The sequence below is a fragment of the Oryctolagus cuniculus genome, chromosome 18, assembly GCF_051225735.1.
Source record: "Oryctolagus cuniculus isolate XC-2025 breed Fujian yellow rabbit chromosome 18, ASM5122573v1, whole genome shotgun sequence".
In the NCBI taxonomy this organism is placed as follows: Eukaryota; Metazoa; Chordata; class Mammalia; order Lagomorpha; family Leporidae; genus Oryctolagus; species Oryctolagus cuniculus.
Window position 1 is genome coordinate 21,922,548 of NC_142884.1, and position 27,814 is coordinate 21,950,361.

The 27,814-nt window shown below is 48.6% G+C and overlaps 2 protein-coding genes across 2 annotated transcripts in view; one reads left to right on the top strand and one right to left on the bottom strand.

Moving 5' to 3' along the window:
• Window positions 1–27,814, bottom strand: part of LOC138846506 (protein Aster-A-like) — a 406,361-nt gene that overhangs the window by 268,713 nt on the left and 109,834 nt on the right.
• Window positions 27,281–27,814, top strand: part of LOC138846508 (putative ATP-dependent RNA helicase TDRD12) — a 36,734-nt gene continuing 36,200 nt past the window's right edge. Inside the window, exon 1 of the mRNA XM_089319514.1 lies at window positions 27,281–27,603. Within this exon, the coding sequence (XP_089175640.1) occupies window positions 27,469–27,603 (135 nt within the window). The 5' untranslated portion in view covers window positions 27,281–27,468. The remainder of the gene's footprint in view (window positions 27,604–27,814) is intronic.

Genomic DNA, 27,814 nt, shown 5'->3' on the forward strand with positions numbered 1-27,814 from the left:
GCAGAAAGTCGTGAAGAGTGGGAGACTGGAGCCAGACAACTCGGACCTCGAGTAAGAGCTAGAGGCTAGCAGTGTGACCTCTCCGCCTCAACTGCTCTGCCTCAGCTTACTCATCTGTAAAATGGGAATTGTTCCAACTGTACCTGCACTGCACAGGACACTAAAAGCATCAAATAAGTTACTCCAGGAGAAGGACTTAGCACAGAATAAGCACCACCTTAATCACTTACTCCTATCATTACCACAGCTGGTATTTCCATTCTGTTATCACCATCATGGATTCTCAGGATTTCTGATGACCCTATGGTACAGCTTAGACATGGTTTGGTGTCCCCCAAAGACCCATGATTAAAGGCTTCAACCTCAGGGTAGTGCTGAGAGCTGGGGCTTTGTGAGAGCTTCATGGGCTGCTAACCCCTGGGTGATAGTTCTTCTGCACCTCTTTGGTAGTTTGTGCATGAGGGCTGTTGAAAAAGGAATAAGCTTGGTCCCAAGCCACCCTTTCTTTTCTTTGCTCCTGTTTGAGATGTGACTGCTCTCTCTCTCTCCAGCACAGGCTCACCGCCGTTTGCCAGAAGAGCAGGAGCAAATGTACTGTGGTGACCTAAGATGTTAATATTGGGGGAAACCAGGAGAGAGGTATTCAGGGGGAACTGTCTGGACACACTTCACAACTTTTCTGAAGGTCCAGGATAATTCCAAAATAAAAAGGTTACTTTTGGTAAATGCAGGGGCAAATCCTTCCTCCCTGCCTCTTTGGGTCTTCTCCCTGATCTGCAGAGAAATCCAAGTTTCAGAGATCTAACATCATGCACACCAGATAAAAGAGCCCCGCCCCACCCCATACACATCCCAGTTTTCTCAGCCAGCATTTGCTCTGCTTGGTGAAGGTGTTTGTCAACTGACTATGAGTTAAACATCAAGTCTGTCCCCAGGGCGAAGAAGCCTAGCAGACACAGAGCTACATCTGCCAAGCATTGTTCCTTATTTTCAGTGAATGTTCTTTGAGTGCCTTCTGTGTACCAGGTACTGCTCCAGGAGCTGGGAGACCTCAGCACGTGAGACACACATATCCAGGTACCTTAGCTTTTTGCACCAGCCCTGGTACAAACTTAGGGGATGGATTTGCCAGGCCAGAGTTGCTTGCATGGCTTCAGCCAGTGCATGGTGTCTTTGTGGCTTCTTACATCTTCCTTCAAAGAAGATGCTGCTTCCAGCCAGTTCCTGCAAGAGACTCCAGGGAGGGGACCCTCGCCAGCTCAGACAACAGCCTGCAACTCCAGGAGCCTGGTAGGGCTGGCTGCTGAGCCGGTCTGGCAGAAGCAGCCCGACTTCCCATTTAATTCCTGCTTGGCATTCCAACGAGATGGGCAGGAGAAATCTGCCGTGTCTGTCCTTAAAAAAAAAAAAAGGCATTTCTCCCACGACTTCCTCCCCTTCTAATTCCCCCAGCTCTCCATCTACTTTCACTCCTCTTCCGCTCTCAGAGCTGCTTCCTGCAGATAAAGACACCCCACAACTTCCAGTCTGCACAGGGAGACCACAGCCAGCAGGCTCTAAATGCCACCTCACTCCCAATCCAGCAGCAGGCACCCCTGGGGAGTTAACAAATTTCTTTAAGCAAGAGAACCCATGCCTCCTACTTTCCCTTAGGAGAAAGCCCATGGGGGAAGGGGGGCAGGTGCAGCTGGTCTTGAAGAACTGGCTGCAGACAGAGGCTCTTGCTGTGCCGTATGGACCATGAGTGAGTTGCAAAGACTATAACCCAAAGTGGGTATAATCAATCAAGTGGGGCACACAAAGCATGCACAGCACACAGGAGCAAACCACTGCTGCCAAGAATCGTTACCCACATTTAACATGCACGTGTGCTGAACCCAGAAGTTCCACTCACAAGACCTTGCATTAGAGATGTGCTCACACATGTGTGTCCACAGTTAGGACCCAGCAGGTCCACTGCAGCACAGTCTGGGACAGCTAAAGACTTGAAATGACCTAGTGCTGATCTGCAGGAGACTGTATGGCCATGCTGCTGGGCTGGGGAACCCATTTTTTTTCCCTGGCAAAGACGATTTGCATATTTATAGCATAATTCACAGGCCATGCAAGATTATCAACTTAAAAAGTAGCCTGCTACACTCGGATCTGGCTGAAAAGCCCATGAGAGCATTTCAGGCATGGAAAGCCAAGACACTCTGGCAAAAAGATCTCTGTGAGTGAGATCCCAGTGGAAAGAACAGGTCTTCATAGAGGGAGGTGCCTTTCTCTGAAGGGAGGAGAGAACCTCCACTTTGACTATGACCGTGTCTAAACAAGGTAAGAGTCGGAAAACTCAAGGGGCTTCCATAGCCTTGGAAACTCATGACTGGTGCATAGGGAGATTACTGATGCCATAAACAGGAGTGTCAATTTGTAAAGTCAACAACAGGAGTCACTGTGCACTTACTCCTCATGTAGGATCTCTGTCCTTAATGTGCTGTACACTGAGGCTTAATGCTATAACGAGTACTCAAACAGTATATTTCACTTTGTGTTTCTATGGGGGTGCAAACGATTGAAATCTTTACTTAATGTACACTAAACTGATCTTCTGTAAAAAAAAAAAAAAGAAATTATCAATTCCCAACTTGACTCTCACTGGGATTAAACATGACAATAGGTCTGATCTGATTTCATCATCATTTAAAAAAAAATCATCTATTATTTTTCACTTTATGTTTCTGTGTGGGAGCAAACTGTTGAAATCCTTACTTAAGGTATACTAAGCTGATCTTCTGTATATTAAGATAATCGAAAATGAATCTTGATGTGAATGGAAGGGGAGAGGGAGTGGGAAAGGGGAGGGTTGTGGGTGGGAGGGACGGTATGGGGGGGGAAGCCATTGTAACCCATGAGTCGTACTTTGGAAATTTATATTCATTAAATAAAAGATAAAAAAAAAAAGTAGCCTGCTAGAGCTGGCGCTGTGATGCAGCGGCTTAAACCGCCACCTGTGATTCCAGCATCCCATATCAGACCATCGTTTCAAGTCCCGGCTGCTCTACTTCCAATCCAGTTCCCTGTTAATGCATCTGGGAAAGCAGCAGAAAATGGTCCAAGTGCTTGGACCCCTGCTGCCCACATGGAAGACCCGGATGAAGCTCTTCACTCCTGGCTTCAGCCTGGCCCAGCCCTGACTGTTGTGGCCTTTTGGGGAGTGAACCAGCAGATGGAAGATCTCTCTCACTCCCTCTCTCTCTCTCTCTGTAACTCTGCCTCTCAAATAAATAAATCTTTTTTAAAAATGAGCCTAAGATTCATCGACTTTCAAGTCCAGCCTGGCGGTTGCCTTGGAAGCACCAGATCAAATGACTTGCAGGTCTTATCCGCCCGTGGGCCACACATCTCCTATCCCTGTCCTTAAAGGAACACTGTGCAGCTCTCAGAATGAATGAAGCCATTCAGGATGGGACAATATGGACACATCGCTAAGACAGGTCATCAAGTGAAACGCAAGCAGCAAGGAAAAACTGTGCATAAGGTACTAGGAAGGATGCAAGAAGCAGATGTGGAATCTCTCTCTATGAATACCTAAATAACCAGAGCATGGTTTTCCCCCAGACGCGGGAACTGAAGGCCTGAGGACAGGAGTGGAGGTGGGGAGAGTGACTGCTCGCGGGGTACCTTATCACAACCATAGGATTTCAAACTTCACATTGTATATTCAAAAACAAAGTATTTTAATTGATGGCAGATAACTAAAACTTCTTAGGGAAAATGATCCAAGAGAGCGCATCAGTTTAGATGAACACAAACACGCATGCACACACACACACAATTTTGCACAAGAATCAGGACCCTCCCCACAACTGGCTTTACAAAAACAATACTTGACAGGCAGTAGTAGATGAGGGTGTCTCACCCATAGCATCAGGGGCATTTTTGACAGCTGTCCTGGGAGTCTTCCTTCAACACCATCCCTTGTCTCTACTCACCGGATTCCAGCAGCAACCTTGTTTTCCCAGACTGTCACAAACACAATGTTTCCAGATATTGCCAAATATCCCAGTCACCCAAGGGGGCCACTCACTCAAGTGAAAGATACGGGTCCTGGACAGGAGTACCTGGGCATTCTTGGCTTCCTTCTCTCTCCAAGCCTAGTAATATGCAAAGAGTTCTTATGGATAAATAATCACAAATGAGGGTTTCCCCTGGCTGAGAAGGCGCTGTTCACACTGGCTATGTTGCTATTTGTTGTTTGTAGCAGGGAAATGGCTCTGGCTCTCAGGAGAGGGACTTGTAGGAGATGTTTTCCCCACAGTTCAAGAACAAGGAAGGCACTGGCCTCAAAAACAGATAAGGAACGGAACGCACGGTTTCCACTAAGCCGTCCTGTGATAATGATTGCCCTTGACCCTCTGTGTCCTCCACAGCGCCAACCAATGTTGCAAACACCAGCCGCCAACCTCCAATGTGCCTGCTGCCCGAAGGCCACGCTGCGCTGGCCTCTCCCTCCCCTCGTTCTGTGTGAGCAGATGGAGAAGCAGGTGCTTCACCTGCTTGGCTGTGCTGAGTGGCCGACTTCCAGGTCTGCAGAAGCTCTGAGAGTGACCCCAACAAAGAGCCAGACAAGCCCTGGGCCCCAACAAGAACGCCTTCCCACCCAACACCATTCATAAACACTCCAGCAATTGCATGGTATTTCTCCTAGGCACATACCGTGGCCCAGACACAGTGCTAAGGACTTAGACATCACCCTGGATCCACACAACAACCCAGTGACATTAGGTACGACCATTGTCATCCTGTCCTACAGAGACACAGATGGAAGCAATTCAGTTAAGAACACACAGCTGAGGACTGCACAGCGCCCAGAAAACAGCGGCTCTTAGGAAGTAGTAGCTGCTATTCCTACTGGTATTGTGAGTTGACGGCGAATTCATGAGCTTCTTTAATGTCACCACGCCCTGGCCTATCTCAGAGCCACTGCACTGGCTGTGCCCTCTGCTGGGAATGGTTTCCTGACCATCTTCACCAAGTGTTTGTCCAGAAAGACTTCTCTGAGTCTCAAAGTAAGAGAGGCTGTTTTGATACACAGTCTCACCCACCATATTCTTCTCACTTACGGCACTTATACTGACAATGACATTATCTGTGTCATCGTTTGCTGTTCTGTCTCCCCTCATAGATGATAAGCTCCAAGTGTAGAGTCTGTCTCTTCTGCTGTCATTGATTGAGCAGCTCGTACAGTGCCTGGCACACGGCGGGTACTCAATTAAATACTAGGTGGACGGGAGGATGGATGGATGGAAGGGAGCCAGCAAGGAAGCAAGGTGGGAGGGAAAAAGGCTAGAGAGGGGCATAAATAAATAAGCAAATGATTGAACTTGAGAGGTGTACACAGATCAAGTAGTCTAAATCTCTCCTTAGTTCACTGTTGAAAACAATAAGGTTTAGGACCAGCACTCGGCACAACGAGTTAAGACGCCACCTGCAACACCAGCACTGCTCCACTTCCAATCCAGCTTCCTGCAAATGCACCTAGGAAAGCAGCTCAAGACGGCCCAAGTGCTTGGGTCCCTGCACCCATGTGGGAAACCTGGAAGCAGCTCCTAGCTCCTGACTCCTGGCTCCTGGCTCCTGGCTCTGGCCTGGCCCAGCCCTAGCCTTTGCAGCTGTTTGGGGAACCAGCAGGTGGAAGATCTCTCTCTCTCTCTCTCTCTCTCTCTCTCTCTGTCTCTCCCTCTCTATCTCTGTAACTCTGCCTTCCAAATCAATCAATAAATTTTTTTTTTAAGGAAACTGTAAGGTTTCTGGAAGTGAGGGTCGAATAAAACAAGACTCAGTATCAGAATCTGATCAACTGCAGATAATTGGCCACTTAGAAGAGGACCTGAGCTACTTTGTGACAGCTACAGGATACCAAGTGGGTGCATCCGAGAAGCCCCCAACAGGTGACAGCTCATTTCATTAGGGGTCCAGCCACTAGGATGGGTGCATTTAAATTCACCCCAAGTATCTCCTCCCTGGCTTATAAAATTGGGTCTGATTATCCCTTCACAAAGTCTGAAGAAGTAAAAAAGAATTCTTTCACACATCAACAAGCTGTAGTCTTTAGATTCAAAATGCCCTTGCAACCCCACAGGAAGCACTGTTCTGTGTATCATATCACAGCATGAAGTCTGCACTTCCTTGGGGGAAGAGAGAAGCCATCTGGCAGGAGTTGCTCTCAGCTCTTTCCCGCCAGCCTCCTCCTTGCTCTGGGCTCTGCAGAGTACATTACACGTGGCTCCCCCCAGCCCCATGGTCCAGCCCACTCCATGAGAAGTGCTAAATTTTACCCACATGGCCCCGGCAGGCTGTTCGCACAGCCAGCCTCTACACTCGGGCATGTGCTTGTGTTATTACACGGTCAACAACCAGCCCAGGGCCTGACACACAATAGGCACTCAGTAGATGCTTATTGGGTGGATGGACGCATAGACGGACAGACAGAAAGGCAGACAGACGGTTGGACGGATGGAGGGAGGGAGGGGGCAGGGAATGAATGGAGGGCCTTCCAATTGGTCTTCAGACCCATTCTCAAACGCTCCAATTGGATTAGCCTGCCTTGGCAGTTATTTTTTTAAATTAATCCTTTTAACTGTGGATCATAAAAATGAATTTATATGAAAGCAACTTTGGAATAAAACTACTTGCTCTCAGTGTCTCTGCACACGCTGGTCTTTTTCCCCCGCATGCCCTTCTTCCTCTGGTCGCACAGCCAATGCCACCTCTTCCTGACGGCGCCAGCACAGACATGACCTTCACAGGAAGCTCTCACATTCAGTGTTCTAGCCAGGTGCCACACACATGCACCACTCTCCCCTTGGGACCCCTACGTATGGACTTTGTATTTGTTCTACCGGGCACCCTGTTTGTGCATTTGCTTCCTTCTTCGCCTCTCTCGTCCTCTAAATGTAGATCCAGTGAAGACACAGACCAGGTTCTTTGTCACGTACTCTGCCCCCAGCACATGCTGATGCCTGCATTGAACTCTAACTCTAACCAAAAGTATGTGTTTAATAAATATTTGATTAAAAAATTAATATTTAATGATTGGAATAATGAATTAATCAATTAATTTGACAAGAGGAAAATGGGTCCATAAAGTAAGAGGTGAAAAATGAAACAAGTGAACTTTGGTAGTCACATCTCAAAAAGTCTGGAATCATGTGAAATAATGTATACATCAATAACAGTTCATAGGAAATCAAATATATTTACATTTTTTCATAAATTCTAGCTCTAAAATCCTCCCAGGCAGGAGAGTGGGCTGGCCGAAGGAAGAAGGGAAAAAAACTTGCCAAATGCCTTTTTTGGCAAAAATGGGAATGGACTGTTATCTCATTAAAAGATGAAGATTCACAATTTGGAAGAAAAAAAATCAGGATTCAAACATATGTGATTTGCAAGAGACTTGCTGAAATAAATGGCATAAAATGAAAATTAAGAAATGGGAACTGTCACGAGTGGAAATGTCAATATTGGATAAAATTTAAGTCAAAAAAACACTACACAGGACAAAGATGGGCCTTTCATATTCATAAAATGTACATCAATAATAATGAAATCAATCATGAAGGCCATTCCATACACCTGGCATTACGCTGAGCACTTTGCATTGATTATCTCATTTCTATTAAATACCAAAAACGTGACACTGACATTACTATGATCACTAAGCTTTTAAGAGAATTTAAGACTGTTTAATTGTTTAGTTAAGCAGCAGAGTTCAGATCTGTCTGCCTTCACAATGAAGACAAGAGAATCATGAAACTTATTCCTATAACATAAAAACACATTTAAAAACCTAAAGCAGAGGCCGGCACCGCGGCTCACTAGACTAATCCTCCACCTGTGGCGCCTGCACCCAGGGTTCGAGTCCCGGTTGGGGCGCAGGATTCTGTCCCGGTTGCCCTCTTCCAGGCCAGCTCTCTGCTGTGGCCCGGGAAGGCAGTGGAGGATGGCCCAAGTGCTTGGGCCCTGCACCCACATGGGAGACCAGGAGGAAGCGCCTGGCTCCTGGCTTCGGATCAGCACAGCACGCCGGCCGTAGCGGCCATTTAGGGGGTGAACCAATGGAAGAAAGACCTTTCTCTCTGTCTCTTTCTCTCACTGTCTAACTCTGCCTGTCAAAAAAAAAAAAAAAATCTAAAGCACAATTTGTTTAACATACAATGGTGGTGAAAAAATCACCATCATAGAGGTAGACCAGCATATTTTCCAATCTTTGACAAACCAGTAAATAAAATTAAAAATATAGAGAGGCATATAGCTCAAGAAACTAGGAAGGATCAATTAAACTCAGAAAAAATGAAGAATAAAGTAGAAATTTATGTACCAGGAAACAGAACAAAATGAACAGAATTGAAGGGTAAATGTAAGAGGTGATTTATGCTTCTTTTGGTTGTTGCTGTTTATTTGTTGCTTGTTTGGGTTTTTTGTTTGTTGTTAAGAGGCAGAGATGGAATTCTCATCTACTGGTTCAGTCCTTAAAACCTCGTCACAGCTGGATCTAGGCCAGGGCCAAAACTGGGAGCCAGGAACTCAATCCAGGTCTCCCATCTGGGCAGAAGCAGGCACCCAATTACCCAAGCCATTGCCACTTAGGTTCTGCACCTGTGGGAACTGGAGCCAGGGCTTGAACCCAGGTACTGTGCGGTGAGATTCAGGCATCTTAACTGCCAGGCCAAACGCTTGCCCCAGAGGTGGATATTTGTGGGGAAAAATGAAACAGTAACGCTCTGGCAGAGTTCATCAAGAAAAACTTCAAGAATTAAAAATAGGATCTTCTCACGAAGAATGAGAAAAGAGATGCACAGATGGCAAAGCAATTTTTCAAATCACTACAAAGTAACAAATGTGTATAAAGTCCTTGGATGATAAATTAGAAATTCAATTAAATGATTATTCTTAGGAAAACATACTTGAAAGTGTATCATGACGATTTATGAAATACAATGAAAAAAAAATCATCAAGTAACTAATCCAAGGAAAAGTACTAGGTCCAAAAAGTTGTTTTATTTGGGAGGTATGGCAAATCTGCTCAAACTTTTAAAAAACATTGTTTAAGTCATTTACCAATTGGATTCTTTCTAAGCATTGGAAAACAACAAAATATGAGAATTTCACAGATGTTTCTATGAAAATAGTAAAAGCTCGTCAAAGATAGCAGACCAAAAAAGTTAACTATGGACAAATTTCACTAATGAATGCAGAGTCACAGGTTCTACATATATTATAAATACACAAATAACCCAACAACAAGAAAAGTGCCCGAATAAATTAACTATTGGGAAAACATTAATGATTAGGCACATGCATTGTTTCTGGTTTTTTACATTGAGCAGGTACTGTTCTTGTACTTTTTAAGGATTTATTTATTTATTTATTTATTTGAAAGGCAGAGTTACAGAGACAGAGAAGAGAGAGAGAGAGAGAGATCTTCTATCCACTGGTTCACTTGCCAAATGACCACAACAGCCAGGCCAAAGCCAGAAGCCAGGAGCTTCATCTGGGTCTCACATGCGGGTGGCAGGGGCCCCAGGAATTGGACCATCATCTGCTGCTTTTCCTAGGCCATTAGTAGGGAGCTGGACAGGAAATGGAGCAGCCAGGACATGAACAGGCACCATATGGGATGCCATCCTTGCAGGTGATGGCTTAACCTACTGTGCCACAAAGCCAGCCCTGTTCTTTTACTTTGTAAGTGGAAAACAAAAACTATTCTATGAATTAGCTAAGCTCAGCCAGGCAGTTCTTCGGTTCTACATGGTATCAGCTGGGGCACACCTGCAGGGGCTTTCACCTGAAATCTAGAACATACGTGATGGCTTCCCTCCTAATGCACGCATCTGTCAAAAGCAACAATGTCATTTTCAGGGGGTGGGGTAGATTAAAATAATGATTAGATCCAGTGACCAAGATGATTTGAAAATACATGTACTCCAGCTGAATTTGTAAATTTTAACAATGGCCACACCCAGAAATTCCAATTTTAGAAATCTTCATGTGTCGACTACAATACTGGTCTCTACACTGGTTCAAGTCCCAGCTGCTCCACTTCCGATCCAGCTCTCTGCCATAGCCTGGGAAAGCAGTAGAAGATAGCCTAAGTCCTTGGGCCCCTGCACTCGCCTGAGAAGACCTGGAGGAGGCTCCTGGCTCCTGGCTTCGGATCGGCACAGTTCTGGCCGTTGCAGCCAACTGGGGAGTGAACCAGGGGATGGAAAGACCTCTCTCTCTCTCCCTCTCTTTCTCTCTTTCTCCCTCTCTCTGCCTCTCCCTGCCTCTCCTCCCACTGTGTAACTCTTACTTTCAAATAAATAAATAAATCTTCAAAAAAAAACGGGCTCTATATTTTCGTGCCTTCTGTAGCCATGCCCCTCAGCAATTCTCTCTCCAACTTGTTCCAGGCTTGACCATGTCACATGCTCTGGCCGGAGGGACAGAAGCAAACTTGATGAAAGCAAAAACTTGGAAAAATTTGTACATCAGGACTTAGCTTTTTGCTGCTTTTGCAACTCCATGGCTGCTGTGGAAACAAACCAAGCCTGCTAGGAGATGAGATAACACATTTCCCCAAGCAATTCACCAGTCAGCTGCAAATGCATGAGCCAGCCAAACCTAAAGCCACTAATCTCAACCCAGACCAAAGGAACTGCTGAGCCCAAAATGAAGACCATGAAGACCATGAAGACCTGCAGAGCTAAATAAATAGTTGGTGTCTGACACCACTAAGCTGTAGGATATTTTGTTACACAGCAAAAGCTAACTAACAAATGAAGTTAACTATAGAAAATATTTATTGGGGCTGGCGTTTTGGTACAAGATTAAACTTCCACCTACAATGCCAGCATCCCATATGAGCACCAGTTCAAGTTCTGGCTGCTCTACTTCCAACCCAGCTCCCTGCTAATGCACCTGGGAAAACAGTGGATGATGATTCAAGTACTTGGGTACCTGTCACTTACATGGAAGAGCTGGATAGAGTTCCAAGTTCCTGACTTCAGCCTTGCCCAACCCTGGCTGTTGCAGCCATTTAGGGAGTGAACCAACAGATGGAAGATCTCTCTCTCTCTCTCTCTCTCACTCTCTCTCTCTTTCTCTCTTGCTCTCACTCTCACTCTTGTTCTCCCTCTCTCTCAACACACTGCCTTTCAAATAAGTAAAAATAATAAACCCTTAATTAAAAAGGAAGTATTTATCAATAGCCATCCATAAAGATAAAAAGGAATAGCATTTGACACAGAGGCAAGACGCCACTTGGAATGCCCACATCCCATATCAAAATACCTGGATTTGAGTTCTGGCTCCCCTTCCAATTTCAGCTTCTTACTAATGCGCACCTTAGGGGGCAGCAGGTGATGTCTCAAATACTTGGTTCCCTGCCACCCATGTGTGAGACCCAGATTCAGTTCCAAGCTCCGGGCTTCAGCCTGGCCAAGTACCAGTTGTTATGGGCATTTGAGGAGTAAACCAGAGGATAAAATATCTATTTCTCTTTCTCTCCCTTTCAAATAAATAAATTGAAAGCTTTTAAAATAAATATATAAATATGTTATTTATAACAATGATTCAATAACCACTGTTTAAATAATAGAAGCTGGCTTGGGTTGTTTTTGGCATATTCAATGAAAATTTATGCTGCTATTAAAAATTCTCTTGTAGAAAAAGATGTGATATGATAAAATGTTTACAGTGTATCAGTGCAAAAAGAGAAGGCTATAAAACAATATTACAGTGTGAGACTATTTTTGTAAAACAAAAACAAAGAGAAACACACATATTTATATGCACAGGAAAATACTGGAATGACAAAAGTGTTCTCAGTGCCAGATGATTACTTTCTCTTTCTTTCCTGTGCTTTTTGTATTTTCTGCATTGATTGAAAGTCAGAGCTTATAAACAGTCACTGAACTGGTCAGGAAGCTGAGCCTGGAACCCTCGGAGTCCACAGAAGACCACTGCTAAGAAATCAGAGAAGGAGTAATCCAGGCGTGGATGTTAGAAAATCCTCCTAACATAATCACTGTTAAACCAGTCTAAGCTTGGTGTTCGTCAGAGCAGCTGGGAAAAGCCGAAGGAAGAGGAACTGGAACATGCCGCCATATTGCTGGCAAAGGCCTTCACGCCACGGCCAATTCATGGGCTCCAAGTCCAGGAGGGGCTCCTGGCTTCTGCCTTCCGCTCCAGCCTCAGGCTGCGCCTCCAGCCTCTCCTTCTCACGTACCCTTCCTTCTTTTCCTGTTACTGGCTCTCCACGTGGGTATTCCCAGAATCATTTAGAGAAGAGAAAGGATCCAGGAAGGGGACCATCTGGGGAGCGTCCAAAGATGAAGAGCATCCAAGGTCTCCATGAGACTCCAGCAGCCCAGTCCTGCTCTCCGAGAACAAGCACCAAGCCCATCCCCTCTTCACCCCGCAGACTAAGTGACCACACAATGCGGATTTCCCATCCTGCTAAAAGGATGCTCACTGACACATTCTTTTTTTTTTTTTAATTATTTATTTATTTATTTATTTATTTGACAGGTCGAGTGGACAGTGAGAGAGACAGAGAGAAAGGTCTTCCTTTGCTGTTGGTTCACCCTCCAATGGCCGCCACGGCCAGCGCACTGCGGCCAGCACACCGCACTGATCTGATGGCAGGAGCCAGGTACTTATCCTGGTCTCCCATGGGGTGCAGGGCCCAAGTACTTGGGCCATCCTCCACTGCACTCCCTGGCCACTGCAGAGAGCTGGCCTGGAAGAGGGGCAACTGGGACAGAATCCAGCTCCCCGACCGAGACTAGAACCCGGTGTGCTGGCGCCACAAGGCGGAGGATTAGGCTAGTGAGCCGCGGCGCCGGCCCCTCACTGACACATTCTAAGGTTAATAATCTGGCTCCATCCACAGGGTATTGAGCAGATAAGACCTGACACAGATGCCTGGCTGAGATCAGAAGACTCAGGCAATGGTCTATCTCCAACTCTAAGTTGATGTCAAACGTCAGAGTTTACCCTACCTCTCTGAATCATTCAGCAAACGCATGTTGAACAAACTAATGAACAAAACAACCTGCCTACTCACTCACCCAGAGTTTCCTATGAAGACCAGATAAATGGGAACGGGAGTGCATTGAATGTATAAGTCACTTTACAATGACAATGTACATTGCAATTTGTATTAATATGAAGTAGAAATAATGTTGTCTTGGAAATAACACCCTCATCCCTTGAGATAAAAGCTCTGAGGCTTTGCAAAGCAAGGTTTGAGAATTACTGAAGTGAAGCTCATGACCTTAAAACCATTTCATCCACCGAATCAGCGGACACTGCATCCCAAAGCGACAGAGCTTTGATAACAAACCATGTTGCCAGTCTTTAAAGTCCAGGACATAAGGCACAGTAGGGCAAAGGGACTGTTACTTCGCAATGTTCTTCTGAGATACATGGTGGCGGGGACACTGTGAGCTTTTCCAACACATCTGTCTACCACCAATTAAAATGAGTGCGAAGGCCCTCCCCAAAGATCTGCTCCCAAGGGCTCCCAGGAACAGGTACATCTTTATCACTGAGACCAGGGGAACCACGCACCTATTAACAGGCATTTGCTTCAGCAAATGTCATGGGGAGATGTGGGATCCAGCTGTCTCCCAATTTGCACACACTTGGAGGCTGTTGGTGCTGCAGCTCTGGGACAGCGTAGGCAGGGGGCCTAGTTTCTTCACACATTACACTGGAAAGGATTCTAACAGCACACGAAGGTAGGCTGTGGGATGTTAGTCAAGTTAAACACTGACAAATCCCTTTCTGGTCTGAGCCTGCAAATTGTCTGGGCTGGCTCGGATAAAATCTCCTTTCCTGGGTCAATGGGATAGGCAGACTCAAGTGTCCTCTTTGACAAATGGCTTCATGAAGATGCTCATCACCTAGCCAATCTCTCAGAGCTCCTTGAAAACTGGCCTTGGCATCTAGAGCTGAAATCACCAAAGGCCAGTTCTTTCTGTTAGAAAGTCATGCCTTGGGGCGGGCATTTGGTGCTGTGCTGAAGCCACCCATTTGGGGATGCCCACATCCCATGCTGGAGCGCCTGGACTCAAGTCCCAGCTCCACTCCGGATTCCAGTTTCCTGCTAATTCATACCCTGGAACGCAGGCAGCAAGTGATTGCTCAAGGACTGGGGCACCTGCCACCCACAGGGAGACCCAGATTGAGTTTTCGGCTCCTAGCTTTGGCCTGGCTCTTCCTAGGCTGCTTGCAGGTGTTTAGGGAGCAAACCAGCAGATGGGAGATGTATCTCTCTCTCTCTCTCTCTCTCTCTCTTTCTCTCTCTCTCTTCCTTTCTCTTCCATCTCCCTCCCTCCCTCTCAAATAAATAAAGCTGAAATAATAAATAAATAAAACTCAAGTGTCATTGTTGAACTGGCAATTGTGGAAAAATAATAACTCCTAACAAATTCCTACACTTCTTGCAGGCATCATCGATGTAGGAAATTGGGCAAAATATTTTGGGAAATGCCCAAGAGAGCCACTGACCCTCATATAAGTATCTCCTTTCTTCCAGAAATAATATTTATTAACACACACTCAATAGGGGAAAAAGTTGGAAGACACAGAGCCCTTTATAAACACTATGAGATAGGCTTTGTTATTTTTTACTTCAATCTCAGTTCATGTCTCAGGCAAGGAGAGGTTTAAAAATGTAACCAACCTCACATACTCAGTGAGTGGCAGAGCTGGAATTCAAGCCTAGCCGTGAACATTCCAACATCTGTTCTCTTAACCATCAACCCTGGAATGTGGATGGATGGACAGATGGATGGATGGATGCATGAATGCATGGGTGCATGGATGGATGGATGCATGGGTGCATGGATGGACGGATGGACAGATGGATGGATGGATGCATGAATGCATGGGTGCATGGATGGATGGATGCATGCATGGGTGCATGGATGGACGGATGGACAGATGGATGGATGGATGGATGGATGAGCAGTCATGATGGCACTGATCAGAAAAACAAGAGAGCTAGACTTGCTCGGCCAGTATGAAAGGACTGACACACTCGCAGGTCTCGCATGCATCCCAGCAGCCTTAGCCCCCCAACTGCGTCACCCACCACTCAACAGCTCCAGTGTGGAACAGCTGTCCCAGGGCTTTCAGCACAAGGCCACAGACCAGCACCAGACATGAGGTGCGCACCAGAGAGACCCTTCCACTCATCAGTAATCTCAAACGGACTGCCAGATCCCACACAGAAGCACCTTCTCGGCAGGTGGGGAAGGAGTGACTCCTTACAAAGACAGCCACGCCCAGGCCAACCAAGGGTGGCCCAGACAGGCCGTGGTAGAGACGGCAGACACAGCGAGGGGGGTGGAGGCACGGAGGACAGACTAGCGGCTCCAGCAAACCCAGTGATGCCTGAGTCAGAAGCCGTGGGTTCTGAGGACTTCCTCTTCCCAGGCACCAGCACACGCTTGAGCACTGTTTTGCTAGCTGGCAGCACTCTGTTAGCATACTAGATAAGGAGAACACAGAGGGGCAGCAAGGAAGACAGTGCTGAATGTTCTAGCACAGGGCAGTTTGCTCCCCTGGCCTGGCCCTTCTGACAACTCAGGAGCCACCAGGCCCCCTCAAAAGAGATTTCCTGAGCTCCCCTCACCTGAGCCAATCACACCTAACCTCAAAAGTCCCCCAGGCTCTGCACCCACCCCGGGAGGCCGACGAATCTAGAGAGAACATTGGTTCTTGGCCAAGGACACAGTAGCCCACTTAGCAGAAAGGACCTGCCTGTCCATGTCCTCTAGTTAGGCTTTGCCATAACCAGGCTGGGAATAAGGAGAAGAAAGGCCTGATGCTTTAAAGAGAAAGGGAGACACGAGAGTAAAGCAAGTCAGATTCTTGCAGTAACTGGAGGATCCAGGTAAGGACCAGATGGGAATGTATGCTGGGAGCCCACTGGAGAGAAAAAGATCAGGGACACACAGGTGCTTAGCCTTCAGGTCCTGCACTCCCAGCTGGGAGATCACCCAAAGCACTGCCTGCTAGATGCTCAGGGCCTGGGGGTTTGGAGACCCAGAGCTACTCTTGGAAAGGGAATGGAGTAGGAAGATGTGCACGGCCCCAGGGACCCCAGGGTGAAAACAGGACTTCCTTTTCCTAACATCCAAGTTGGTCAGTGGAGAATGGAGTCAGGCTACAGAGAGGCCTGCGGGCAGGACAGGCATGCAGAGAGAAACAGTCTGCAGGGAGCTGCGGTCAGAGAGGAAGGGACCACACGGAACACGCGGCTCAAAGGGAGACAGGTGCCAGCAGCAATCATGATAACCATTTACTGACCGCCTGCTGGGACCACAGTCTCTGTTCCCCTCCTCGCATCCTGCACGCCACCCCTCACAGTGATGCTAGGAGGGGAAGCAGAAGGCTTTGTGCAACATCACACAGGCTGGGCCTGGAACCTGTTCCACCGCACAGCTGAGTTCCCTAGAGTCACAGAAGCAAGGGAGAAATCTGGGCAGGAAAAGTCTTTCTCAAAAGCAGGCACTGATCCATGGGCGAGTCAAAGTGAGCCCCCAGCAAAGCCTGGCTGATGTCAACCAACAGCAAAGACGGTGGCTGGAGGACCCCTCCAGGAACAAAATCTGGATTCAAATCCCACCTCTGTGACCTGAAACAAACCTGCCGACCTCTTCAGCTTCCACCACTGTAATACGATAACAATAACATGCTTGCCTCAAAGGTTGGCTTGAGGGTGAAAAGAGAAAATAAATGCAATAGTAGCACAGTTCCAGCACATGGTGATCGAACATGGAGAGCCAGCTACCGTCAGTGCTATCAGTATCAGGTTCCCCAGACTCGCTGGTGCCCAGGATGGAATCAAAATAAATGCAGAGACCAGATCACCTTACTACAAGTCGATCTGGTGGTGGCTCATCGGATTTTAAGGATCCTAGAAAGATTTCCCTCACTAGCTTCTTAGTGTCTTAAATATACTCACATATTTCCCAGAATACATTGGCTCTCATTTCTCATTTAAAAGGAAAAAAATCAGGGGCAGGAATTTGGCCTCACCCCAAGAGGCCACTTGGGATGCAAGTATCCCTTATCAAAGTGTCCAGGTTCAAGTCCCAGCTTCATCCTTGATCCTACCAGTAGCTTCCTACTAACGTGCACCTGGGGAGGCAGCAAGTGATGGCTCAAATGGTTGAGTCTCTGCCACCCACATAGAAGTCCAAGGCTGAGTTCTTGGCTGCTGGCTCCTGGCTGCTGCAAGCATACGGGGAGTAAGTCAGTAGATCATCTCTCTCTCTCTCTCTCTCGCTCTCACTCTCTCGCTCTCTCTCTCTCTCTCTCTCTCTCTCTTGCTCTTGCTTTCACTCTGTCTCTCTCTGCCTCCTCAGATAAATAAACATTTTTTAAAAAATCCACTGCAGTTACACATTCACACTGTGGGGAAGGAAAGGGTAACACAGAAATAAGAACTGAGAGCAAACCAGAAGGGACACAGAGAAGGGAGAGTTAAAAGCAGCAGCTGTGGAAAGTGGCAAAAAGCCTCAAGATCTCCTGGCTCCACAAAAAACACAGAACTGACTGGGTTAGTAAACAAAAATAAACACAAGCACAGGACTGGTACTTGGCATAGCAGGTAAAACCACTGCCTACGACACTGGCGTCTCAACTGGGCATTGGTTCATGTCCCGGCTGCTCCATTTCCAACCCAGCTCTCTGCTAATGACCTGAGAAAAGCAGCAGAAGATGGTCCAAGTGTTTGGGCCCCTGCCACACACATGGGAGACCCGGATGAAGCTCCTGGCTCCTGGCTTCAGTCCAGCTCAGCCCTGGCCATTGCAGCCACTTGGGGGAGTAAACCAGTGCATGGAAGACCTCTCTCTCTCTCTCTCTCTCTTTCTCTCTCTCACTCTGACTTTCAAATAAATAAATCTTATTTTCTAAAGGCATAATGGTTAGTTAATTTGACTCCAAAAGAAATAATGAGAGTAGCCGGCGCCATGGCTCAATAGGCTAATCCTCCGCCTTGCGGCGCCGGCACATCAGGTTCTAGTCCCGGTCGGGGCGCCGGATTCTGTCCCGGTTGCCCCTCTTCCAGGCCAGCTCTCTGCTGTGGCCTGGGAGGGCAGTGGAGGATGGCCCAAGTGCTTCGGCCCTGCACCTGCATGGGAGACCAGGAGAAGCACCTGGCTCCTGGCTTCGGATCAGCACAGCGCACCGGCCGCAGCGGCCATTGGAGGGTGAACCAACGGCAAAGGAAGACCTTTCTCTCTGTCTCTCTCAATCACTGTCCACTCTGCCTGTCAAAAAAAAGAAAAAAAAAGAAAGAAATAATGAGAGTAAAGGGAGGGAGGGTTAATATCACTGGGCTCCGATGAACAACATGCATTATTGTTGTTGCTATACTGATTCCCCGTGTGACACTTCACACGTGTCATCTCACAGTAAATCCAGAAAGGTCAGCATCGTGATGACCTTCAGTGTGCTGATGAGGAAACTCTCAAATAACTTTGTCCCCATGGTCATTCATCCACTGACCCTCAGATTCAAATCCAGGGTTGTCCAATCCCAAAGACCCTGCACCTAATCCTTCTCCTTCATATCCCTTCAACCATCAACACTTGCTGAATTAATGAATGACCCCCCTGAACCAAAGAGCTACTTAGAACCCACAGAAGGAGAGGGGATGACCAAGTGCCCAGGGGCTTGGAATGGGACAGTCAACCAGGAAGCCTGGAAGGAGCAGCAGAGAGAATGCTCACATCTGTCTAGTGAAGTGATTGCTGTTTGCCACAAAGAGCAAACATCGGGGTAAGGAAGGAAGTTGGGGTTGGTCTCCTTTGGAAACAAAAATGGAAATATATGAAAATGCTAGTTCCTGTACATGGTTTCTGTACATATATGGTATGGGCAAAATCTATGAAACATCTGGTAAGACTTGCTTACATAAAGAAGGCCTTAGCCGCAGAGCGTAGACACAGTGCCCCAAGCCAAGGCCAAGCGAGGGTTCAAGTTTCGATTCTCTAACCTCATGGAAGTAACTTACACTTTCTGAGCCTCTCTCTCATCTCTAACTGTGCTACCAATAGGGCAGCCACTAGCCACGTGTGGCTACTGAGTATTTGAAATGTGGTTAGTTTGAATTGAGGTGTGCTATAAGTAAAAAAAAAAAAAAAAAAAAACCACACACTAAATTCTTTTGGATAAAAGTAAAATACCTCCTCAATAATTTTATAGGAACTGCAGGTTGATATGATAATATTGGAATATATTGAGTTAATGAAAACATACTATCAAAATTAACTTCACCTGTTTCTTCTGGACTTTTAAAAAATGTGGTTGCTCAGGACAACTTTACCATCTATGTGACTCACATTCATGGGTCTCTGGTCTACCAAATGTCATCATGGGGCTGATAGGAAATTCAAAGATGTCATATATAAGGCAGATGAGGCTTCCAGTTGTATGTTAAGCCCCCTCCTCCAAAGTAGCTCCAATCTACCACCAGGTCCGTTCAACTCCACATCCTCCAGTCGGGGTCTGGGATGGAAAGGATCCCCAGTGTTTATAAGCTAGGCTGACCCCTTGGAATCAAAAGGAAGAAACTTGATAGTGAAAAGGACCTCAGTCAAAGCAAGCTGTGGGTCTGGGGGCATACGGTTGTTTTTCTGTCCTTGTAAGAGATCCTTAATCATCCTATGAGTTCTTTCAATGATTGCCTGCCCCTGTGGCTTGTATGGGATACCTGTGGCAGACTGTATGTTCCAGGACCTCAGGAAGGAATTAAATTCCTGTGGTGTATACACTGTCCCGTTATCAGGCTTTATTGTCCAGGGGACACCGAGGACCAGCAGGGCTGACTTAACCGCCTTTATCACATTTCTAGCCTTTTCTCCGGATTGGGCTGCTGCAAATACAGCCTTTGAATAAGTATCTCCCACCACTTGGACAAACTTAAGTTGACCAAAGGAGTTAATGTGGGTGACGTCCACTTGCCAGAGCTTCTAAGGAGCAAGTCCTCGCGGGTTGACTCCTGCTTGTAGCAGTGGGCCTGACGGGGCGAGGGGGCACAATTCTTGCAAGAGTGCACTAGGTGTTTGCATTGGCTCATTGTTAGCTCCGGGAAAAGTGATTTTGTGTTGCTTTCTGCCATATGAAGTTTTTGGTGTAGAATAGGGGCTTGTTCTAGGTGTCTGATGGAAGCCATGTTGCAGGAGATAAGACGATCAACATTTTCATTGCCTTGGAAATCTTACATAACAAGCAGCAAGTATGACCTGCAAACCAACTTAAGCACAGCAATGGAGTTTTTTTTCTGAACTTGAGCCTTGAATCCCCTGGGCGGTTTAAAGGGCCCTGTGCCTCCATCAGCACCAGCAGGTGGTATCGGAAGAGAGGCATCTCCCCAGACTGAGTTGTCCTGAGCCCTTCCAGCCCCCGAGGGCTGCAGCTCTGCAGGCCCACACGCCGGGTCACCAAGGGGCGGTGCTGCTCTGCCTAGACCCTCCAGAGAGCTCCCCCAGCCTCCGATGCAGGAGCACAGTGTGTTGGCTCCAACAAGACGAGGGTGTCCATGGAAACGCTAGCAGAAGCGAGCCCGAGACAGCTGCTTGTGCGCTTATCTGGAACCCGGTGAGCAGCAAGATGAGTAACTTAATATCGAGTTTTAACCATGAATAAAACCCCACATGTGAGTGCATCCTCATACAAACAGATAACCGGGTAAGCGGACAGATGGAGAAGAGACAAATACTCCTGAGAGAGAACCCAAGTGGTCAATGGCTGACTCCGCTCCAGCAGGCGGAGCTACTGCCCCTCCCTGACAGATGTGGACAGTCCTCTGGTGATAACACGTGGTCAGTCACAGCTGTCATGCACCTGGATGCCAGGTGACAAGAAGGGACCTGATTTCTTTGGTTTTCTTTCCAAACTCTCCAACCCCAATCCAAACTACAAGAAGAGCCCCTGACAGGCTCTGTGTAGGGGACATTGGGTCATCCCTGGCCAGGCCTCCCCTAGAGTGGCAAGGTCAGAAAACCCAGGACAGGCTGAGAAAGCTCCCAGCCCGAGGACAGGTGGACAACGGGCAGCTGGCACTCAGCTCTGGGTGCTTCTTTGCCTAAAGCAGTTGCCGGATGTGAATCCTATTTGGCACAGGGTTCTCCCTGGGCTCAAAATAATTGTGTGTCTTTTCTGCTCTGATGCCCAGCAAACCGTATTCTGTCATTGTTGGTGATAGAGTGCCTCCAGCCAAAAGAAAACAAAAGTGCTTAATCTTGAATTCATTTGGAAGGCAGAGTCACAGAGAGGCAGAGAGAAAGAGAGCGAGAGAGCAAGAGAGAGAGAGAGAGAGAGAAGAATTTCAGTCCGTAGGTTCACTCCCCAAATGGCTACAATGGCAGCTGGGCCTCCTCTGGGTCTCCCATTAGGGTGCAGGGGCCCAAGCACTTGGGTCATCTTCCACTGCTTTCCCAGGCCATAGCAGAGAGCTGGATGGGAAGTGGAGCAGCCGGGACTCAAGCTGGCTCCCATATGGGATGCCAGCACTGCAGGAGGAGGCTTTAACTCACTACGCCACAGCCACAGCACCGGCCCCAGCTTACTGTGTTTAAAAAGGAATTATTGGGGCCAGCACAGTGGCCCAGTGGGTTAATGCCCTGGCCTTAGGGACCGGTGTCCCATATGGGCAGCGGTTCTAGTCCCAGCTGCTCCTCTTATGATCTAGCTCTCTGCTATGGCCTGGGAAAGCAGTAGAAGATGGCCCAAGTCGTTGGGCCCCTGCACCCGTGTGGAAGGCACAGAAGAAGCTCCTGGTTCCTTGCTTCAGATCGGCTCAGCTCTGCCTGTTGTGGCCATCTGGGGAGTGAATCAGTGGATGGAAGACCTCTCTCTCACTGTCCACTCTGCCTGTCAAAGAAAAAAAATAGAGTAATTATCCAGACTTACTTCCTATAATTAATTGACTTTGACACTTATCATCAGGACTTCTACCATGCACTGCAAATTCAAAATATTTGATTCTGATTAATTTTTAGAAGCCTATAGTATTTCTTTTTTATTTGTTTTTTCATCTATAGTATTTTGAGCAGGAGAATCTTCAGAGCCCATGATCCAGAGAATTCTTTCTGCGACTATCACATATTGGTTTTTTTGTTTTGCTTTTTAAATATTTATTTATTTATTTGAAAGGCAGAGTTACAGAGAGGCAGAGATAGAAAGAGAAAGAGAGACAGAGTCTGGAAAATTACTCTATTTTTTTTTTCTTTGACAGGACAGTGAGAGTGAGAGAGAAAGAGAGAGAGAGAGAGAGAGAGAGGTCTTCCTTTGCTGTTCGTTCACCCTCCAATGGCCACTGTGGCTGGCGCACCACGCTGATCCGAAGGCAGGAGCCAGGTGCTTCTCCTGGTCTCCCATGGGGTGCAGGGCCCAAGCACTTGGGCCATCCTCCACTGCCCTCCCGGGCCACAGCAGAGAGCTGGCCTGGAAGAGGGGCAACTGGGACAGAATCCAGTGCCCCGACCGGGACTAGAACCTGGTGTGCCGGCGCCGCTAGGTGGAGGATTAGCCTGGTGAGCCGCGGTGCCAGCCTGGATAATTGCTCTAGATAAAGACACTGTAGGGGCTGGCACTGTGGCGTATTGAGTAAACCCGCTGCCTGCAGTGCCGGCCTCCCATACGGGCACTGGTTCCAATCCAGCTCCTCTCTTTTTTTTTTTTTTTAAGATTTATTTATTTATTTGAAAGAGTTATATAGAAAGATAAGGAGAGAGAGAGAGAGAAAGAGAGAGAGGTCTTCCATCTGCTGGTTTACTCCCCAACTGGCCACAACAGAGTGAGCTATTCCAATCCGAAGCCAGGAGATAGGAGCTTCCTCCGGGTTTCCCACATGGAAACATGCAGAGAGCTGGATTGGAAGTGGAGCAGCCGGGACTGGAACCAGCACCTCTGCTGTGGCCTGGGAAAGCAGAAGATGGCCCAAGCCCTTGAGAAACTGCACCGCATGGGAGACTGTGGGGAGCAACTCGGACTAGACTGTTACTGGAATTAAGACTTATTCTATGCATCTGCTCTCCCACAATATGGCGCTGAGAAGGGAGAAACAGCTTCTACGCAGCTGCCTCCAGTTCAACCAATAAACTGTAGGACCTGCTCCTGATTGGAGGAGAGCAGCGTACTCGGCGTGTGGGTAGCAGAGTTGGGATTGGCGGAAAAGGACTATAAAGGAGGAGAGAGACAACATGCACCAGGAACATCTATCTGAAGGAACACCTGTGCAGCCCCCGAGAGAGCCGGCCGGCGGTGTGCCACTCCCCTGCGGAAGTGGGGAAGGTGGCAGGGGAACTGCCCTTCCACGGAGGTGGAAGGGACGGTAGCCAACCCGGGAAGAACCAGCAGCAAACCCGGGGAGGGCCGAGCAGACAAAAGAACAGCGCAGGGTCCTGTGTCGTTCCTCCACAAAGAGGGGCAGCGACAGGAGACTGGTAAGAAGCTCTTGGCTCCTGGCTTCAGATTGGCACAGCTCTGGCTGTTGCGGCCAACTGGGGAGCGAACCAGCAGATGGAAGACCTCTCTCTCCCTGCCTCTGCTTCTTCTCTGTGTAACTCCGACTCTCAAATAAATAAATAAATAAATCTTTTTTAAAAAAGACATTGCAAATGTTAAAAATTAAAATTTAACCTGTTTTGTTAAAAACAACCTTTTAAAGATAAAAATAACGTGGTTTTTGTTCAATTATTCCAGACTATATTCTCACATATGGGGTAGTGCTAGAAAGAATAGGAAAAAACATGAGAGGACAGAGTAAATACCTGAGATAATAGAGAAATATCTGTTCAAGTGCTTTTCAGTGCAAGAGTAGCTGGTAGAATTAAAGACAGCGTGTGATGTTACAAATCAGTCAGAAACAAGAGTGTAACTCCTCATGCAAATGGGAGAGCACTGAAAGTAGCCATGAAACGTAAGCCAAAACCTTAGAGGAAAGTGACTGAAATTAGAACACACCAACCACAACCACAAAAAATGGGTTAAATTTATTATAAGAATCTCAGAGTAAATTTTTTTTTTTGACAGGCAGAGTGGAGAGAGAGAGAGAGAGAGAGAGAGAGAGAGAAAGGTCTTCCTTTGCCGTTGCTTCACCCTCCAGTGACTGCTGCAGCTGGCGTACCACGCTGATCAGATGGCAGGAGCCAGGTAATTGTCCTGGTCTCCCATGGGGTGCAGGGCCCAAGCACTTGGGCCATCCTCCACTGCACTCCCTGGCCACAGCAGAGAGCTGGCCTGGAAGAGGGGCAACCGGGACAGAATCCGGTGCCCCGACAGGGACTAGAACCCGGTGTGCCGGCACTGCAAGGCGGAGGAATAGCCTAGTGAGCCAGGATGCCGGCCTGAACTCAGGTATTCTTATATAGGACCTGGCTGCAGCGGCTTTACCACTGCACCAAGAGCCTGCCCCCAATGTTTTTCTTAAGCTTTAGGTGTCTTCGCATCAGGAAAGGAGTGGCAAATCCAGACCCAAAATGCAAAGTCATCATAATCAGTCATTGCTTTCTTTTTCCACTTAACGTGGCCAACTCTTCCCTGGGCTCTTCTGGGGTTCCTACAGACCACAGAGCCTGAACCCCAGCTGCTCTGCTCCAAAGTGGCCCAGACACCCAATGGGGACGATATGGCAGCACCATACTAAGTCTTCCTTTTTTCCACAACCTTGTTCTCTTTGTACCTGTTTATGTTGTAAAGTTTTAGAATTTTTATTTACATTTGTTTATTTGAAAGGCAGAGAGACAGAGATCTCCTGGCCACTGATCCATTCCCCAAATGTCTGCAACAGCCAGGGCTGGGCCAGGCTGAAGCCAGGAGCCCCAAACTCAATTTGGGTCTCGTGTGTGGGTGACAGGGATCCAAATATTTGGGCTATCACTTACTTCCTCCCAGGGTGTAGGCGAGCAGGAAGCTGGAATTCAAAGTGGAGCCAGGACTCAAATCCAGGCACTCTGATAGGGGCTACCAGCATACCAAGCTGTGTCTTCACTGCTGCACCAAATGTCCAAAACAATGGTGCAAGGTCTTTTAAAAAACAAACAAAAAATCTCCCCATTAGCATCAGAGTTGGGGGAGGGGAGAGCAGGTTACAGGTACAGATTCTGAAACTCTGCAGTCTTAAGAGACTGGGTGGCTGCAGCCTCATTTTGAGTATCCATCCCAGTGCAACAGGAGAGAAACAGGACTCATTTATAAAAATATCAAGCTCCTCACAACTGGACACGTGTCCATTTCTAGCTCCAAACCAATCAGGAGCGAGGAGTGTCAGATCCTCACCGGCAGTGACCCCTGCTGCCCTGGTAGGGACTCCTGAACGTTCAAGCATGCCCAAAATGGCCTCATGTGAACTTTCCGGGGTGATGGTATCAAGCACCATTGCTGTGGTGTGTCGTGTGCAAAAAAAGTGAAAGCCAAATCAGCGGTGCCTGTGCAGATCACCTAGCTGGGTGCCAAATGCTGTCCTGTGCCCAGGGGTTTGAGCCAGATTGAAGTGCCGTGTGCACTGGGGGAACGGGCACACCTTCCCACCCCCATGAAAGCACCTGTTCGGCTCCCATAGGACAGCAAGTTGATGGAAGCTCACCCTGCAGTGCTGTCCGTGTGTTGGAGCATGAGCGCCCCATAAACCCTGTCTGGGTTGCATACTGGCCCCTTGTCAATTTCTATCTGCAAGTGAGCCAAAGACCCTGGGCTTGGTAAGGCCACTGTGATGTACAAATAGTTCCACTTTCTGGAAGCAGGTTTGTGACAATGTTTCAGGATCACCTTTTGCAGCATGAGTTAATCAAAGAAAAAAAGACAAAGGTTGTCCCTTGCACTCTTCATTAAAAAAATTTTATATATTTGAAATGCAAAATGAGAGAGAGAGAGAGAGCAGGAGGGAGGAAGGGAGGGAGGGAGGCAGGGAGAGAGAGAGAGAGATCTTTCATCCACTGGTTCATTCCCCAACTGCCCACAGTAGCAGGGCCGAGTTGGGCTGAAAGCAGGAACTACAGCTGCATCTCCCACGTGGGTGGCAGGAACCCAGCACCTGGGCCTTCCCCTGCTGCTTCTCCTGCACATCGCAGGAAACTGAACGCAAATGCAGACGGACACCCCACGCAGGGGCTCCAGCCACCGCGCTGGCACATCGCCTGCCCGTGTTCTCCACCTCCTTTCAGGCCTGGGACCTTCCACTTCTCACCTGTCGACAGGCGTGTTGGCCTGCCAGGTATGTAGCCTGCTTCCTCGCCACCCCCTCCAGCACCAGGTGAACACCACGCTCCCCACCAGCAGCTTCCTGCCTGACTCGCAGGCACACACCTGTCCTTTCCCAAGGTCCTCCTGGGGGACGTCAAGCACACACCTGTGGGGCCTGTAGAATCAAGCTTTTTTTTTTTCCCTTGAATTTTTATTTTTTTTAAAGGTTTACTTGAAAGTCAGTTACCGAGAGAGTCGAGCTTATTTTTTAAAACTAGAGGCTTACCTGAACATCTTGCTCCCCCAAGTACAGAACCTAACAATTCCCATGCTCTCTCTAATCTGGTCTTCTACTATTTTGTTGGTTGCCCCAATCAATTAACACATTTCCACATAGAGCTTAAGAAACCTTGTGCCCACCCCCACCCCCCATTGAAATATTAAGGAATTCAGCTGTAAAAGCTTCCTGGCCCAGGATTTGGGGGGGGGTGTCGAGGTTTCTTTCATTTTTTAAAAAAATATTATTTATTTATTTGAGTGCTAGTTAGAGAGAGTGGGAAAGACAGAGAGAAAGGTCTTCCATCAGCTGGTTCACTCCCCAGGTGGCCAGAGCTGGGCCAATCAGAAGCCAGGAGCTTCTTCTGGGTGCGGGGACAGAGCCTTCCAAGTGAGAACTCTGGTGGCTGCTTCAGTCACAGGAGCTGCAGACCCCGGCCCACTCAGAGGACGGGGTCGTGCACACTTCCGCTAAGACAAGCAAGCCCCGCACAGAGACCTGGGGAGCGCGGCCCGCTGGACGCTGGGGGTGGACAGCCCAGCAGGCCCCGCGCGCTCCTGGCAGGGAGGCCAGCCCAGGTCCCCAAGCCCCCGGGCGCCCCGCGGCCCAAGAAGCGAGCCGCGCGCCAGGACCGCGGGACCCCACGCCCCTCCCCGCCGCACGGCGGCGCTGCGCAAGGCCGGCCGTTGTCCGGGCCGTTGGGCGCCCACGTGGCTTCTGGACGCCTGGAGGCCGGCGCGGGGGCGGGCGCCATTACGAGAGGCCGGGGGCGCGGTGTGGAGCCGACGAGGAGCCCAGAGCGCGCCCGCGGCCGCGGCGTCGGGTGGGAAGACGAGTCGTGGCACTGGGGGGCGTGGCGGCCGGCCTGCAGGCGGGGGCGCGTCCAGGGCAGGAAGCTGGAGTCCCCGTCGAGCTGGTGGGCGCGGCCCCCGCAGAGGCCTGAGGCGTCCGGCGCGATGGCAGGGGCCGCCCCCGGGGCGGCGGCAGGGGCCGCGCGGCTCGCCACGCCCGCCACGCCCGCCGCCGGGCGCGTCGTCCAGGGCGAGCGGGCCAGAGGCGCGGCGAAGATGCTCCAGGTCCTGGTGCTGCAGGTGAGCGAGCGGCCCGCGCACGGACGGTCGGGCCCGGGTCGGTGCAGGCGGGGAGGCTGGAGTGCGGGTGGGGGTCGCTTCAGAAGGGGGCGAGTGCGCTGTTCCCGACGACCCCGGAGGGCATTTGCTGCGAGCTGTCCCGTACTAGGTGTGCGTTCCTGACTCGGGCACGTTGGCAGGTGTGTCGGTGCCCCGCACACCCCAGCCCACG